The 19,285-nt window shown below is 43.9% G+C and overlaps 1 protein-coding gene across 2 annotated transcripts; it reads right to left on the bottom strand.

The window, feature by feature from the left end:
* Positions 1-1,388: 1,388 nt before the first annotated feature.
* Positions 1,389-12,449, bottom strand: myd88 (MYD88 innate immune signal transduction adaptor). Of its 2 annotated transcripts, NM_001124421.1 has the most exon segments (9): positions 1,389-1,694; positions 2,103-2,391; positions 4,771-4,862; positions 6,749-6,929; positions 11,452-11,574; positions 11,901-11,980; positions 11,982-11,991; positions 11,993-12,009; positions 12,011-12,394. In NM_001124421.1, coding segments are annotated over 8 exon segments (849 nt in total). In that variant the 5' UTR covers positions 12,202-12,394; the 3' UTR covers positions 1,389-1,694; positions 2,103-2,236.
* Between the last annotated feature and the right edge of the window lie 6,836 nt (positions 12,450-19,285).

Below are 19,285 nucleotides of genomic sequence, written 5' to 3'. Positions count from 1 at the left end.
TGGGTCAAACGTTTCGGGTAGCCTTCCACAAGCTTCCCACAATAAGTTGGGTGAATTTTGGCCCATTCCTACTGAAAGAGCTGGTGTAACTGAGTCAGTTTTGTAGGCCTCCTTGCTCGCAAATGCTTTTTCAGTTCTGCCCACAAATTTTCTATAAGATTGAGGTCAGGGCTTTGTGATGGACACTCCAATACCTTGACTTTGTTGTCCTTAAGCCATTTTGCCACAACTTTGGAAGTATGCTTGGGGTCATTGTTCATTTGGAAGAACCATTTGCGACCAAGCTTTAACTTCCTGATTGATGTCTTGAGATACTGCTGGTACTGCTGGACCAGGCCCTACTGTGGTACTGCTGGATCAAGCCCCCCTGTGGTACTGCTGGATCAGGCCCCCCTGTGGTACTGCTGGATCAGGCCCCCCTGTGGTACTGCTGGACCAGGCCCTCCTGTGGTACTGCTGGACCAGGCCCTCCTGTGGTACTGCTGGACCAGGCCCTACTGTGGTACTGCTGGACCAGGCCCTCCTGTGGTACTGCTGGACCAGGCCCTCCTGTGGTACTGCTGGACCAGGCACTACTGAAAGTAACTGCCGGACCAGGCCCTCCTGTGGTACTGCTGGACCAGGCCCTCCTGTGGTACTGCCGGACCAGGCCCTACTGAAAGTAACTGTCATGCCATATAGAAGTAAGTACGCTGGTAGACATTAGGAAGCTTAATAAAGATGTTTTTTAATAGAAAAACAGTGCAGATGAAATGAAGAAACACAAAATATACATCCAGTAGTTACCAGAGAAGGGCGCATGAGTAACCCACTATGAGTCCATTAGGAAATGGACAGTTACATCACTGACAAAGTCCCTTATCACTTCCTGTCCTTCTCCCATTTCTTTACATTTTTTTTACAGTTTCGGTAGATTTTGGTATTGGTGGATTTATACAGCTTTATAAAGTGTGGTGAATGTGCCAGGTGTCAGTCTCTCCGCTCTGTACTGAAACAGGGTGTCAAGACAGGAGGAAGACATGCTGATATCTCTCATCTGAGGAGACAATATGGCCGCCATGACAGGAGGAAGTCACATGCTGATATCTCTCATCTGAGGAGACAACATGGCCACCATGACAGGAGGAAGTCACATGCTGATATCTCTCATCTGAGGAGACAACATGGCCACAATGACAGGAGGAAGTCACATGCTGATATCTCTCATCTGAGGAGACAACATGGCCGCCATGACAGGAGGAAGGAGGATGTGGAAACTAAAGAGCCGGCCCATCAGATAAACAAACAGCTAAATAATTGTAAAATGTGTTGCCAACCATGCAGACATCTGATCTATACAATATTCTTAACAGGTGAACAAATGTAATATAAAAAACCCAGCATTTATTCATTCAGGTTGATATTTGGTCCATATGAGCGATGGGGCTCAGAATAAAATATATTAAAAACATATAAAACGTTTTCGATGGAATGAAATCTCATATTAAACCCAAATCAATATATCAGTAATGAGTGAAGGAGCCATCAGGCTCTCAGTGATGAGGACAAAAGGAGGAGAGCACCCGGGAACTCCATCTGTGGGTTCAGAAAACTGCTACAATACACAAACTGTACAATTCACAAACTGTTCTAACTAAGAAATGAATCAATATAAAATATGAATCAATATAAAATATGAATCAATATAAAATATGAATCAATATAACATATGAATCAATATAAAATACGAATCAATATAAAATATGAATCAATATAAAATATGAATCAATATAACATATGAATCAATATAAAATATGAATCAATATAAAATATGAATCAATATAAAATATGAATCAATATAAAATATGAATCAATATAAAATATGAATCAATATAACATATGAATCAATATAAAATACGAATCAATATAAAATATGAATCAATATAAAATATGAATCAATATAACATATGAATCAATATAAAATATGAATCAATATAAAATATGAATCAATATAACATATGAATCAATATAAAATATGAATCAATATAAAATATGAATCAATATAACATATGAATCAATATAAAATATGAATCAATATAAAATATGAATCAATATAAAATATGTCAACTAAACTGTGGCGATCAACGGTCCCCAGTAAAGTAACAGTACCACCGAGCTGACATGTACTCTTTCTGTTCCCGCTGGAGAGGGGCAGGCCCCCTGTGCTGATTGGTTGCTGTAAGTCTGTACGATCCCTTCAGGGCAGGGAGAGGGCCTTGGCCAGCCGGACCCAGAACCAGGACTGTGTACAGGGTCGTGTGTAGTCACACACCGTCAGGAACCTCAGGATACTGGGGAAAGGTTTTTTCATAGACTTATACTTCACAGGGATCAGTCGCTTGCTCCGGGCACCTGGGAGAGGTTTCAGAGAGGAGATAGATGCAGTTAATATGACACTACAACCTACCATGACATTAATATGACACTACAACCTACCATGACATTAATATGACACTACAACCTACCATGACATTAATATGACACTCCAACCTACCATGACATTAATATGACACTACAACCTACCATGACATTAATATGACACTACAACAACCTACCATGACATTAATATGACACTACAACAACCTACCATGACATTAATATGACACAACAACCTACCATGACATTAATATGACACAACCTACCATGACATTAATATGACACAACAACCTACCATGACATTAATATGACAACAACCTACCATGACATTAATATGACAACAACCTACCATGACGTGAATATGGAGAAAAACAGGAAATGGAAAGAGGTCACAGACGCAGACATGATCTACCACCAGATCTTAAAATACCTACAGAGCAACAACATGTTGGGGTGGCAGCGTAGCCTAGTAGTCAGAGTGTTGGACTAGTAACCAAAAGGTAGTTCAAATCACAGAGACGACAAAGTGAAGTTCTGCCCCTGAACAAGGCAGTTAACCCACTGTTCCCAGGCCTTCATTCTGCCCCTGAACAAGGCAGTTAACCCACTGTTCCTGGGCCTTCATTCTGCTCCTGAACAGGCAGTTAACCCACTGTTCCTGGGCCGTCATTCTGCCCCTGAACAAGGCAGTTAACCCACTGTTCCTGGGCCTTCATTCTGCCCCTGAACAAGGCAGTTAACCCACTGTTCCTGGGTCGTCATTCTGCCCCTGAACAAGGCAGTTAACCCACTGTTCCTGGGCCGTCATTCTGCCCCTGAACAAGGCAGTTAACCCACTGTTCCCAGGCCTTCATTCTGCCCCTGAACAAGGCAGTTAACCCACTGTTCCTGGGCCTTCATTCTGCCCCTGAACAAGGCAGTTAACCCACTGTTCCTGGGCCTTCATTCTGCCCCTGAACAAGGCAGTTAACCCACTGTACCCAGGCCTTCATTCTGCCCCTGAACAGTCAGTTAACCCACTGTTCCTGGGCCGTCATTCTGCCCCTGAACAAGGCAGTTAACCCACTGTTCCTGGGCCTTCATTCTGCCCCTGAACAAGGCAGTTAACCCACTGTTCCTGGGCCTTCATTCTGCCCCTGAACAAGGCAGTTAACCCACTGTTCCTGGGCCTTCATTCTGCCCCTGAACAAGGCAGTTAACCCACTGTTCCCAGGCTGTCATTCTGCCCCTGAACAGGCAGTTAACCCACTGTTCCTGGGCCTTCATTCTGCCCCTGAACAAGGCAGTTAACCCACTGTTCCTGGGCCTTCATTCTGCCCCTGAACAAGGCAGTTAACCCACTGTTCCTGGGCCTTCATTCTGCCCCTGAACAAGGCAGTTAACCCACTGTTCCTGGGCCTTCATTCTGCCCCTGAACAGGGCAGTTAACCCACTGTTCCTGGGCCTTCATTCTGCCCCTGAACAAGGCAGTTAACCCACTGTTCCTGGGCCTTCATTCTGCCCCTGAACAGGGCAGTTAACCCACTGTTCCTGGGCCTTCATTCTGCCCCTGAACAAGGCAGTTAACCCACTGTTCATGGTTTGTCATTCTGCCCCTGAACAAGGCAGTTAACCCACTGTTCCTGGGTCGTCATTCTGCCCCTGAACAAGGCAGTTAACCCACTGTTCCTGGGCCTTCATTCTGCCCCTGAACAAGGCAGTTAACCCACTGTTCCTGGGCCTTCATTCTGCCCCTGAACAGGGCAGTTAACCCACTGTTCCTGGGCCTTCATTCTGCCCCTGAACAAGGCAGTTAACCCACTGTTCCCAGGCTGTCATTCTGCCCCTGAACAGGCAGTTAACCCACTGTTCCTGGGCCTTCATTCTGCCCCTGAACAAGGCAGTTAACCCACTGTTCCTGGGCCTTCATTCTGCCCCTGAATAAGGCAGTTAACCCACTGTTCCTGGGCCTTCATTCTGCCCCTGAACAAGGCAGTTAACCCACTGTTCCTGGGCCTTCATTCTGCCCCTGAACAGGGCAGTTAACCCACTGTTCCTGGGCCTTCATTCTGCCCCTGAACAAGGCAGTTAACCCACTGTTCCTGGGCCTTCATTCTGCCCCTGAACAGGGCAGTTAACCCACTGTTCCTGGGCCTTCATTCTGCCCCTGAACAGGGCAGTTAACCCACTGTTCCTGGGCCTTCATTCTGCCCCTGAACAAGGCAGTTAACCCACTGTTCCTGGGCCGTCATTCTGCCCCTGAACAAGGCAGTTAACCCACTGTTCCTGGGCCGTCATTGAAAATAAGAATTTGTTCTTAACTGACTTGCCTAGTTAAATAAAGGTTAAAAAAATGTTACTGAGTGATAGACTTACCAGGACAGAGACTGAGGGCAAACTTTGTCTGGAAGTCACAGGCATCACTGTCCAGGTACTCATCAGATATCACCACGACCATCCTTTTACACCTACAGATCAACAACATACAGTATTATCCAGCTATAACCACCTACAGATCAACAACATACAGTATTATCCAGCTATAACCACCTACAGATCAACAACATACAGTATTATCCAGCTATAACCACCTACAGATCAACATACAGTATTATCCAGCTATAACCACCTACAGATCAACAACATACAGTATTATCCAGCCATAACCACCTACAGATCAACAACATACAGTATTATCCAGCTATAACCACCTACAGATCAACAACATACAGTATTATCCAGCTATAACCACCTACAGATCAACAACATACAGTATTATCCAGCTATAACCACCTACAGATCAACAACATACAGTATTATCCAGCTATAACCACCTACAGATCAACAACACAGTATTATCCAGCTATAACCACCTACAGATCAACAATGTACAGTATTATCCAGCTATAACCACCTACAGATCAACAACATACAGTATTATCCAGCTATAACCACATACAGATCAACAACATACAGTATTATCCAGCTATAACCACATACAGATCAACAACATACAGTATTATCCAGCTATAACCACATACAGATCAACAACATACAGTATTATCCAGCCATAACCACCTACAGATCAACAACATACAGTATTATCCAGCTATAACCACCTACAGATCAACAACATACAGTATTATCCAGCTATAACCACCTACAGATCAACAACATACAGTATTATCCAGCTATAACCACCTACAGATCAACAATGTACAGTATTATCCAGCCATAACCACCTACAGATCAACAACATACAGTATTATCCAGCCATAACCACCTACAGATCAACAACATACAGTATTATCCAGCTATAACCACCTACAGATCAACAACATACAGTATTATCCAGCTATAACCACCTACAGATCAACAACATACAGTATTATCCAGCTATAACCACCTACAGATCAACAACATACAGTATTATCCAGCCATAACCACCTACAGATCAACAACATACAGTATTATCCAGCCATAACCACCTACAGATCAACAACATACAGTATTATCCAGCCATAACCACCTACAGATCAACAACATACAGTATTATCCAGCCATAACCACCTACAGATCAACAACATACAGTATTATCCAGCTATAACCACCTACAGATCAACAACATACAGTATTATCCAGCCATAACCACCTACAGATCAACAACATACAGTATTATCCAGCTATAACCACCTACAGATCAACAACATACAGTATTATCCAGCTATAACCACCTACAGATCAACAACATACAGTATTATCCAGCTATAACCACCTACAGATCAACAACATACAGTATTATCCAGCCATAACCACCTACAGATCAACAACATACAGTATTATCCAGCCATAACCACATACAGATCAACAACATACAGTATTATCCAGCTATAACCACCTACAGATCAACAACATACAGTATTATCCAGCTATAACCACCTACAGATCAACAACATACAGTATTATCCAGCCATAACCACCTACAGATCAACAACATACAGTATTATCCAGCTATAACCACCTACAGATCAACAACATACAGTATTATCCAGCTATAACCACATACAGATCAACAACATACAGTATTATCCAGCCATAACCACATACAGATCAACAACATACAGTATTATCCAGCTATAACCACCTACAGATCAACAATGTACAGTATTATCCAGCCATAACCACCACTCTCTTAGCTGTAACATGCTCTTGCATAGCAAAACCCGTCTCTTGAGCTAATAAAATTCTGAAAACACGAGGATCAGCCATTAAACAGAAACAGAACACAGCCAATAAGTGGCCGTGGATCTCCAAGACGCCACTGTGGCGTTGCCTAAAGGAGGCCTGAACCTGCCTCTTCTCGATGAGTTCGCTGGTGATGGTCCAGACACATGATCCAGGCAGGACATCCCGGTCAAACACACACAGCTTCAACTTGTGGTCCGTCTGCTCCAACTGCTGGATCATCTCATGGACAAAGTCAAAGTCACTCTGACAGTAGCAGATGAAGGCATCAAACAGCTCTGGTATACCCCCTGGAGAGAGGAGAGAGAAGAGAGGAGAGAGAGGAGAGAGAAGAGAGGAGAGAGAGGAGAGGAGAGAAAAGAGAGAGGAGGGAGAGGAGAGAGAAGAGAGAGAGGAGAGAGAGGAGAGGAGAGAGGAGAGGAGAGAGAGAGGAGAGAGAGGAGAGGGAGAGAGGAGAGAACATTAGGAGACAGAGGAGAGAGGACTCAACCTCAGGAGACAGAGGGGAGAGGACTCAACATCAGGAGACAGAGGAGAGAGGACTCAACATCAGGAGACAGAGGAGAGAGGACTCAACCTCAGGAGACAGAGGAGAGAGGACTCAACCTCAGGAGACAGAGGAGAGAGGTCTCAACATCAGGAGACAGAGGAGAGAGAGGACTCAACATCAGGAGACAGAGGAGAGAGGACTCAACCTCAGGAGACAGAGGAGAGAGGTCTCAACATCAGGAGACAGAGGAGAGAGAGGACTCAACATCAGGAGACAGAGGAGAGAGAGGACTCAACATCAGGAGACAGAGGAGAGAGAGGACTCAACATCAGGAGACAGAGGAGAGAGAGGACTCAACATCAGGAGACAGGAGAGAGAGGACTCAACATCAGGAGACAGAGGAGAGAGAGGACTCAACACCAGGAGAGAGTGGAGAGAGAGGACTCAACACCAGGAGACAGAGGAGAGAGAGGACTCAACATCAGGAGACAGAGGAGAGAGAGGACTCAACATCAGGAGACAGAGGAGAGAGAGGACTCAACATCAGGAGACAGAGGACTCAACACCAGGAGAGAGTGGAGAGAGAGGACTCAACACCAGGAGACAGAGGAGATAGAGGACTCAACATCAGGAGACAGAGGAGAGAGAGGACTCAACATCAGGAGACAGAGGACTCAACATCAGGAGACAGAGGAGAGAGAGGACTCAACATCAGGAGACAGGAGAGAGAGGACTCAACATCAGGAGACAGAGGAGAGAGAGGACTCAACACCAGGAGAGAGTGGAGAGAGAGGACTCAACATCAGGAGACAGAGGAGAGAGAGGACTCAACATCAGGAGACAGAGGAGAGAAAGGACTCAACATCAGGAGACAGAGGAGAGAGAGGACTCAACATCAGGAGACAGAGGACTCAACACCAGGAGAGAGTGGAGAGAGAGGACTCAACACCAGGAGACAGAGGAGATAGAGGACTCAACATCAGGAGACAGAGGAGAGAGAGGACTCAACATCAGGAGACAGAGGAGAGAGAGGACTCAACATCAGTAGAGAGTGGAGAGAGAGGACTCAACACCAGGAGACAGAGGAGAGAGAGGAGAGGAGAGAGAGAGGAGAGAGAGAGAGAGGAGAGAGAAGAGAGAGAAGAGAGAGGAGAGAGAGGAGAGAACATCAGGAGACAGAGGAGAGAGGACTCAACATCAGGAGACAGAGGAGAGAGGACTCAACATCAGGAGACAGAGGGGAGAGGACTCAACATCAGGAGACAGAGGAGAGAGGACTCAACCTCGGGAGACAGAGGGGAGAGCGGACTCAACATCAGAAGACAGAGGAGAGAGAGGACTCAACATCAGTAGAGAGTGGAGAGAGAGGACTCAACACCAGGAGACAGAGGAGAGAGAGGAGAGGAGAGAGAGAGGAGAGAGAAGAGAGAGAGGAGAGAGAAGAGAGAGGAGAGAGAGGAGAGAACATCAGGAGACAGAGGAGAGAGGACTCAACATCAGGAGACAGAGGAGAGAGAGGACTCAACACCAGGAGACAGAGGAGAGAGAGGACTCAACATCAGGAGACAGGAGAGAGGACTCAACATCAGGAGACAGAGGGGAGAGGGGACTCAACATCAGGAGACAGAGGGGAGAGGGGACTCAACATCAGGAGACAAAGGAGAGAGAGGACTCAACATCAGGAGACAGGAGAGAGAGGACTCAACATCAGGAGACAGAGGGGAGAGAGGACTCAACATCAGGAGAGAGTGGAGAGATGACTCAACATCAGGAGACAGAGGAGAGAGGACTCAACATCAGGAGACAGAGGAGGAGAGGACTCAACATCAGGAGACAGAGGAGAGACGACTCAACATCAGGAGACAGAGGAGGAGAGGACTCAACATCAGGAGACAGAGGGGAGAGGGGACTCAACATCAGGAGACAAAAAAGAGAGAGGACTCAACATCAGGAGACAGAGGAGAGAGAGGACTCAACATCAGGAGACAGAGGGGAGAGAGGACTCAACATCAGGAGAGAGTGGAGAGATGACTCAACATCAGGAGACAGAGGAGAGAGGACTCAACATCAGGAGACAGAGGAGGAGAGGACTCAACATCAGGAGACAGAGGAGGAGAGGACTCAACATCAGGAGACAGAGGAGGAGATGACTCAACATCAGGAGACAGAGGAGGAGAGGACTCAACATCAGGAGACAGAAGAGAGAGGACTCAACATCAGGAGACAGAGGAGGAGAGGACTCAACATCAGGAGACAGAGGAGAGATGACTCAACATCAGGAGAGAGAGAGGACTCAACATCAGGAGACAGAGGAGAGAGAGGACTCAACATCAGGAGAGAGTGGAGAGAACATCAGGAGACAGAGGAGGAGAGGACTCAACATGAGGAGACAGAGGAGAGATGACTCAACATCAGGAGACAGAGGAGGAGAGGACTCAACATCAGGATACAGAGGAGAGAGGACTCAACATCAGGAGACAGAGGAGAGAACATCAGGAGACAGTGGAGAGAACATCAGGAGACAGAGGAGAGAACATCAGGAGACAGTGGAGAGAACATCAGGAGACAGAGGAGAGAACAACATCAGGAGACAGAGGAGAGAGAGGACTCAACATCAGGAGACAGAGGAGAGAGAGGACTCAACATCAGGAGACAGAGGAGAGAGGTGACTCAATAGGTAAAAAACTGTCATAAATATTAACATTGGTGCATGATGGCCAGAGACAAGCTGCCACCATTGTATACAGAAGGCTGTTTGCATGTTCAGGGAAGAATATTCCATATGACTATAGTCTATCTACTTCGTAATGTTGTGATAAGCAGAGTTGATATAGTCACCATGCTACTGACCAGTGAATGTGATACTAGTGTTTTTATCATTTAGTTGTGTGGAGCGGCAGGTAGCCTAGAGGTAAAAGAGGAAGGCCAGCAACCAGAGGATTGCCAGTTCAAATCCTGGGTCTGACAGGAAGAATCTGTCGGGCAGTGAGCTAGCAACCATAGGATTGATGGTATCAAATGCTAAATGCCATTGCCTGCCATCGTGCCATTGAGCAAGGCACTAAATCTCCACACAACTACCGCTCCACGGGTGCCCAGTGTGTCTCCAACCTCTGTACAGTATACCTGTCATTCAGACGGGGTTGGCATAAAGTGGAAGTCGAATTTTGATTGGACCTTATTTGACAAATAAAGTAATCTCAACTACAGACCAATAGTGTGTAACACTAGTGTTTATGATTGGATAGTAATGTCCTACAGACCAATAGTGTGTAACACTAGTGTTTATGATTGGATAGTAATGTCCTACAGACCAATAGTGTGTAACACTAGTGTTTATGATTGGATAGTAATGTACTACAGACCAATAGTGTGTAACACTAGTGTTTATGATTGGATAGTAATGTCCTACAGACCAATAGTGTGTAACACTAGTGTTTATGATTGGATAGTAATGTCCTACAGACCAATAGTGTGTAACACTAGTGTTTATGATTGGATAGTAATGTACTACAGACCAATAGTGTGTAACACTAGTGTTTATGATTGGATAGTAATGTCCTACAGACCAATAGTGTGTAACACTAGTGTTTATGATTGGATAGTAATGTCCTACAGACCACTAGTGTTTATGATTGGATAGTAATGTACTACAGACCAATAGTGTGTAACACTAGTGTTTATGATTGGATAGTAATGTACTACAGACCAATAGTGTGTAACACTAGTGTTTATGATTGGATAGTAATGTCCTACAGACCACTAGTGTGTAACACTAGTGTTTATGATTGGATAGTAATGTCCTACAGACCACTAGTGTTTATGATTGGATAGTAATGTACTACAGACCACTAGTGTTTATGATTGGATAGTAATGTACTACAGACCACTAGTGTGTAACACTAGTGTTTATGATTGGATAGTAATGTCCTACAGACCACTAGTGTTTATGATTGGATAGTAATGTACTACAGACCACTAGTGTTTATGATTGGATAGTAATGTCCTACAGACCAATAGTGTGTAACACTAGTGTTTATGATTGGATAGTAATGTCCTACAGACCAATAGTGTGTAACACTAGTGTTTATGATTGGATAGTAATGTACCAATAGTGTGTAACACTAGTGTTTATGATTGGATAGTAATGTACTACAGACCAATAGTGTGTAACACTAGTGTTTATGATTGGATAGTAATGTACCAATAGTGTGTAACACTAGTGTTTATGATTGGATAGTAATGTACTACAGACCAATAGTGTGTAACACTAGTGTTTATGATTGGATAGTAATGTCCTACAGACGTATTTATATTATTACCTTCTGGGTCATCCTCCAGGGTGATGCCTTGTCTCTCCGGGGTTCTGGGAACACAGCTGTCCACCTCAGGAACCTGGACTGGGGGCTCATTCTGTCTCTCTATGTACCTCTTACAGTCCTCCTCTGTACACACACAGAGACACACCCAGACATACCCAGAAATACACACACACGCACGCACACACACACACACACACACACACACACACACACACACACACACACACACACACACACACACACACACACACACACGTCAAGTTACTCAGCAATTATTTCAATATTACGTCATCATAATTCATGACAGTTCAACTAAAGGTTATTTTGTAATTAATGCATAACATGGCTGTAACACATTTCAGAACACACACACACACATACAGGTTTCAGTCATCCTTTATAGATGATTACATGTCATATTATTTAGAAATAAAAAGCAGTTGGTTTACCAATGAGAACTCGGAGATCCTCCACAACGTCCTTTCTGTCCACGTTATCCAGAATTGAAACTAACTTTCCAACTTTGGCTCCGGGACAACGTGCTTGCCAGTCCTCTAGAATCTTCCGTGTTGGGTCCTGGCAATCCTCGTAATTCTTGATCTCTAAATAAGAGAAACCCATGTTTTCTGCGACAGACATCCAGTCTGATGCCACAGTGTTTCTCGGGTTTAAAAACAGTCCCAATCTTTTTCTCACGTTGATATTCAGCGCTCTCAGTGGAATATTCCACAGGTCTAAACTAGCTGACATATTCAAGGAAGTTGTCGTTTCTGGTTCTTCTGAAGGCGTAAATTTATACAAACCGAAACCGCTCCTTATACGAGTCAAATTAAGACATTTGATTTGTCATTTAATCCGAAAGAAACAGATGTGTCCAAACTAGAAGAATTGTTCCGTTTCTGAGGGCTTCGGTGGTTGTGCAAGTTATTGATTGCATGTACTAGAAATGACTGAGGCTTCTGTAGAGGCCTGACCAGGGGGATGGACTAGGGGAGGGACTGGCTGGCCCGGTGCCCCGGATGAGTGGAGATTTCCCTTATGGACCAATGGAATGTTCTAAAATGAACTAAATCTGTTCCTGGGGTACCGGGCCACGCAAAACGAACTTCCCATTGACAGAGAATGAGGAAACGCTTTATCAAGACCTGCTTGCGTCACACACGGAAGAGACATGGTTTATTTACCCAGATTAGAAAAAAATATGTTTTTCCCTGAATTATGGAAATATTGTTGTGTATGATATAGTTATATACAAATTATACAATATAATTAATGGGGGCTGGTGATATATATAAATGACATTTCAGCACAGGTAATGTGCTCGCACCACAGGCCCTGTTACAGCTATTCCCCCTTCCCTCAGTCGCTACATTGGTGGCAGCAGTGGGATAATTCCCTCAGTCGCTACATTGGTGGCAGCAGTGGGATAATCCCCTCAGTTGCTACATTGGTGGCAGCAGTGGGAAAATCCCCTCAGTCGCTACATTGGTGGCAGCAGTGGGATAATCCCCTCAGTCGCTACATTGGTGGCAGCAGTGGGATAATCATCTATAAAATATCCTCCAATACTCTACTCAACAAACTGGATGCAGTCTAGCACAGTGCCATCCGTTTTGTCACCAAAGCCCCATACACTACCCACCATTGCGACCTGTACGCTCTCGTTGGTTGGCGCTCGCTTCATACTCGTCGCCAAGCCCACTGGCTACAGGTTATCTACAAGTCTTTGCTAGGTAAAGCTCTGCCTTATCTCAGCTCAGTGGTCACCATAGCAGCACCCACTCGTAGCACACGCTCCAGCAGGTATATCTCACTGGTCACCCCCAAAGCCAATTCCTCCTTTCGTCGTCTTTCCTTCCAGTTCTCTGCTGCCCATGACTGGAACGAACTGCAAAAATCACTGAAGCTGGAGACTCATATCTCCCTCACTAACTTTAAGCATCAGCTGTCAGAGCAGCTCACAGAACCCTGCACCTGTACATAGCCCATCTGTAAACAGCCCATCTATCCACCTACCTCATCCCCATACTGGTATTTATTTTGCTCCTTTGCACCCCAGTATCTCTACCTGCACATTCATCTTCTGCCGATATACCATTCCAGTGTTTAATTGCTATATTGTAATTACTTCACCACCATGGCCTATTTATTTCCTTATCTTACCTCATTTGCACCCACTGTATATTGACTTTTTGTTTTCTTTTGTTCTACTGTATTATTGACTGTATGTTTTGTTTATTCCATGTGTAACTCTGTGTTGTTGTTTGTGTCGAATTGCTACACTTTATCTTGGCCAGGTCGCAGTTGTAAATGAGAACTTGTTCTCAACTAGCCTACCTGGTTAAATAAAGGTGAAATTAATAAATAAATAAAATCCCCTCAGTCGCTACACTGGTGGCAGCAGTGGGATAATCCTCTCAGTCACTACATTGGTGGCAGCAGTGGGATAATCCTCTCAGTCACTACATTGGTGGCAGCAGTGGGATAATCCCCTCAGTTGCTACATTGGTGGCAGCAGTGGGATAATCCCCTCAGTCGCTACACTGGTGGCAGCAATGGGATAATCCCCTCAGTCGCTACACTGGTGGCAGCAGTGGGATAATCGCCTCAGTCGCTACATTGGTGGCAGCAGTGGGATAATCCCCTCAGTCGCTACACTGGTGGCAGCAGTGGGATAATCCCCTCAGTCGCTACACTGGTGGCAGCAGTGGGATAATCCCCTCAGTCGCTACATTGGTGGCAGCAGTGGGATAATCCCCTCAGTCGCTTCATTGGTGGCAGCAGTGGGATAATCCCCTCAGTCGCTACATTGGTGGCAGCAGTGGGAAAATCCTCTGTGTTCCCTGTTGCATTTAGTCTGAGCATGGGGTGTTTAAACAGTATTTCAGTAGAAAGGTTTCGCTTCCCTATTCTGATAAACAGCCCTGAAATACAGAGCTGGCAGTGGGCCAGCTGTTATCCTTCACTTCCTTCCTCCCTGATAGGAAACATCAAGACACCTTAGAACATGTTACTTATGAACCATGATAATGATATGGCTGCTTTTGTAGAGAGTGAAAACACCAAATACAGCTACTACCTCGATTGGTTTTGCAGTTCTTCTTGACGTATCAGACATGACAAAACACCAACTACAAAATAGTCTTGTGAGTATCTTGGCGTGAAGACTGATCATTCAGACATGTCTATATTACCACATGATACATTCAGCAGTACATGGTCAACACAAACAGTACATGGTCAACACATTCAGCAGTACATGGTCAACACATTCAGCAGTATATGGTCAACACATTCAGCAGTACATGGTCAACACAAACAGTACATGGTCAACACATTCAGCAGTACATGGTCAACACATTCAGCAGTATATGGTCAACACATTCAGCGATATATGGTCAACACATTCAGCGATATATGGTCAACACATTCATCAGTATATGGTCAACACATTCAGCGATATATAGTCAACACATTCATCAGTATATGGTCAACACATTCAGCGATATATGGTCAACACATTCATCGGTATGTGGTAGACACATTCATCAGTATATGGTCAACACATTCAGCGATATATGGTCAACACATTCAGCGATATATGGTCAACACATTCAGCGGTATATGGTCAACACATTCATCAGTATATGGTCAACACATTCAGCGATATATGGTAAACACATTCATCAGTATATGGTCAACACATTCAGCGATATATGGTCAACACATTCATCAGTATATGGTCAACACATTCAGCGATATATGGTCAACACATTCATCAGTATATGGTCAACACATTCATCAGTATATGGTCAACACATTCATCGGTACATGGTCAACACATTCATCGGTACATGGTCAACACATCCATCGGTACATGGTCAACACATTCAGCGGTACATGGTCAACACATTCAGCGGTATATGGTCAACACGTTCATCGGTATATGGTCAACACATTCAGCGGTATATGGTCAACACATTCAGCAGTATATGGTCAACACATTCAGCAGTATATGGTCAAATCAAATCAAATTTATTTATATAGCCCTTCGTACATCAGCTGATATCTCAAAGTGCTGTACAGAAACCCAGCCTAAAACCCCAAACAGCAAGCAATGCAGGTTTAGAAGCACGGTGGATAGGAAAAACTCCCTAGAAAGGCCAAAACCAAGGAAGAAACCTAGAGAGGAACCAGGCTATGTGGGGTGGCCAGTCCTCTTCTGGCTGTGCCGGGTGGAGATTATAACAGAACATGGTCAAGATGTTCAAATGTTCATAAATGACCAGCATGGTCGAATAATAATAAGGCAGAACAGTTGAAACTGGAGCAGCAGCACAGTCAGGTGGACTGGGGACAGCAAGGAGTCATCATGTCAGATATTCCTGACACATTCAGCAGTACATGGTCAACACATTCAGCAGTACATGGTCAACACATTCAGCAGTACATGGCCAACACATTCAGCAGTACATGGTCAACACATTCAGCAGTACATGGTCAACACATTCAGCAGTACATGGTCAACACATTCAGCAGTACATGGTCAACACATTCAGCAGTACATGGTCATAACATTCATCAGTACATGGTCAACACATTCAGCAGTACATGGTCAACACATTCAGCAGTATATGGTCAACACATTCATCAGTACATGGTCAACACATTCAGCAGTACATGGTCAACACATTCAGCAGTACATGGTCAACACATTCAGCAGTATATGGTCAACACATTCAGCAGTACCTTCTCAAAACCAAAATGAACATGTAGAAACAAAAAACATGCCAATAAATAACCAGTTCTCTAAAAGGCAATGCATTTTGGGAAGTTGACCCTCAGACAAGGCCTTAGTGTTTCCAGTTCCCCCTTCTAGTATCAACTAAACTCTCTAACAGGATGACCACACCACACGCGTCGCGTGTGCGAGCATTGCAAAATAAATGTAGAAATCTATATTTTTGTCACGCCAGATTTCCTCCTCTACCTCTGAAGAGGTTTAACAAGGATCGGACCAATATGCAGCGTGGTAGGTGTCCATGGTTTTTAATAAGAAATACAAAAATAATAAAGTGAACTGGCAACGAAACAGTCCCGCGTGGCACAAACACTGACAAAGGAAACAATCACCCACCAAAGTACCCACAGAATATGGCTACCTAAATATGGTTCCCAATCAGAGACAACGATAAATACCTGCCTCTGATTGAGAACCAATCCAGGCAACCATAGACTTACATAAACACCTAGAATGAACACAACCCCATAAATCTACAAAAACCCCTAGACAGTACAAACACCCTAGATGAGACAAAAACCATACATCACCCATGTCACACCCTGGCCTAACCAAAATAATAAAGAAAACAAAGATAACTAAGGCCAGGGCTGCGCCATTTCCGGACGTTATCTATCCCATTATAACGTTATCTATCCCATTATAACGTTATCTTTCCCGTCATAACGTTATCTTTCCCGCCCTAACGTTATCTTTCCCATCATAACGTTATCTTTCCCGTCATAACGTTATCTTTCCCATCATAACGTCATCTTTCCCATCATAACGTCATCTTTCCCATCATAACGTCATCTTTCCCATCATAACGTCATCTTTCCCATTATAACGTCATCTTTCCCATTATAACGATATGAGGTTTACATCTAATTGCTGTATAAGATGAATGAGTGAGGATGATACTGTTTGTAAAATTGTGTAATGTAATTTTGGACTATTTAATGAAGGAAACTCCAATTACCTTTTGAGTTTAACTAAATCAGAGGACTTCAGGATGATTTCAGTTATGGTCGGGCATCCTGGGACAGGCCCTTTTCTGCAACTCCCAAATAAAACCCCAACTTTGAGAAGTTCTCAACAGACCATGTTTCTCTCAATCACGAGAGGACAAAGGTTGCAGACCAGCTTACCTCGATAACGAGAGGGCCAAGGTTTAAGTAGATGGCTGAATCTTTTTACCATACCACGTGGTTCAACTCTTAGACTATCGATACCGACAGAATAAGAACAAGTCTTTGATATTAATTACTAGTCTGCAGCTAGGAATTCGGTATCACTGAACGCAAAAACCGACAACCGCCGACATCTATCCATAACAACATGAATGAATGTCACTCTGAACTACCCATTCTAACCACGGCAGAGAGGACGGACACTCTCCAAAAGAAACAAACTTTTCAACAGAGACCCCGACGACACACTGAGCGTAAATATATATTGATTGCAATTGTTCCTGAATGAGTGAGCTTTCATGTGCAAAGGATTATTATTTCAACACAATTAGCATTGTCTTATCTCAGTCGACCCCCACTTCCCTTTTGTACACCAAGCCGCGATGCCGGTTTATCCCACCAGGGAAACTCCGTTATCATTTCCTTGTAACTATCTACTGTTTGTTTATGCATTTCTGTGAATTACTTAGTTAGTAAATAAATGATTTAAGACAATTGATGTATAGATGACTCATAGTGAAGACTGGGTTCGTGCAGATAACCAACAATTTACAACGTTTGGAATGAGACTAACGTGAGGTAAAGTAAATAATTAATTAATTCGAAGACTAATTGATCAGATATAAAATATCTGAAAGGTTATTTTAGGAAATGTATAACTTTGTAATCTGAATATTTTCCTTGGTGCCCCGACTTCCTAGTTAATTACAGTTACATGATTAATCAGTTTAATCACATAATACTAATTACAGAGAATCTTTGATGAAAAATAAGTCTTCATTTAATGATAGTAAAGAAACGACAACACCACCGTAGTCAAGAAACAAAGGCTATTAGAGGTTAGTGAAAAACACCAATTATTTTATAAAAATGTAGAATGGAGTCAAGTGACAAAGCAAAACGGTAAATGTGTAAAAAAAATAAGCAAAAAAGTCAGACAGACATCTTGGTTTTAGACATTTGACTTATTAACTTATATGTAAAATGTACAAAAGATCAATAACAGGACACGTTTAATTACAGGCTTCTTCATCAAGGGAATTCATTCTAAAGAAGCCCCAATCAAAAGCCTCTCACTGCAGACATACAGTACAGTCCACATATACAGTACAGACATATAGTACAGTCCATATATATACACTGCTCAAAAAAATAAAGGGAACACTTAAACAACACAATGTAACTCCAAGTTAATCACACTTCTGTGAAATCAAACTGTCCACTTAGGAAGCAACACTGATTGACAATACATTTCACATGCTGTTGTGCAAATGGAATAGACAACAGGTGGAAATTATAGGCAATTAGCAAGACACCCCCAATAAAGGACTGGTTCTGCAGGTGGTGACCACAGACAACTTCTCAGTTCCTATGCTTCCTGGCTGATGTTTTGGTCACTTTTGAATGCTGGCGGTGCTTTCACTCTAGTGGTAGCATGAGACGGAGTCTATAACCCACACAAGTGGCTCAGGTAGTGCAGCTCATCCAGGATGGCACATCAATGCGAGATGTGGCAAGAAGGTTTGCTGTGTCTGTCAGCGTAGTGTCCAGAGTATGGAGGCGCTACCAGGAGACAGGCCAGTACATCAGGAGACGTGGAGGAGGCCATAGGAGGGCAACAACCCAGCAGCAGGGCCGCTACCTCCGCCTTTGTGCAAGGAGCAGGAGGAGCACTGCCAGAGCCCTGCAAAGTGACCTCCAGCAGGCCACAAATGTGCATGTGTCTGATCAAACAGTCAGAAACAGACTCCATGAGGGTGGTATGAGGGCTCGACGTCCACAGGTGGGGGTTGTGCTTACAGCCCAACACCGTGCAGGACGTTTGGCATTTGCCAGAGAACACCAAGATTGGCAAATTCGCCAC

This window comes from Oncorhynchus mykiss, chromosome 15 (genome assembly GCF_013265735.2).
Source record: "Oncorhynchus mykiss isolate Arlee chromosome 15, USDA_OmykA_1.1, whole genome shotgun sequence".
Lineage (NCBI taxonomy): Eukaryota > Metazoa > Chordata > Actinopteri > Salmoniformes > Salmonidae > Oncorhynchus > Oncorhynchus mykiss.
This window is presented reverse-complemented; position numbering and strand designations above follow the sequence as displayed.

What these genes read in the sequence shown, in the direction of transcription:
- myd88 (XM_036943663.1), bottom strand. Translation starts at nt 12,201, where the DNA reads ATGTCAGCTAGTTTAGACCTGTGGAATATTCCACTGAGAGCGCTGAAT. An exon ending in CCTGGAGGATGACCCAGAAG is followed by an intron (nt 6,930 to 11,451) that starts GTAATAATATAA and finishes TCCTCTCTCCAG; the next exon opens with GGGGTATACCAGAGCTGTTT. An exon ending in TGCCCTCAGTCTCTGTCCTG is followed by an intron (nt 2,392 to 4,770) that starts GTAAGTCTATCA and finishes AACCTCTCCCAG; the next exon opens with GTGCCCGGAGCAAGCGACTG.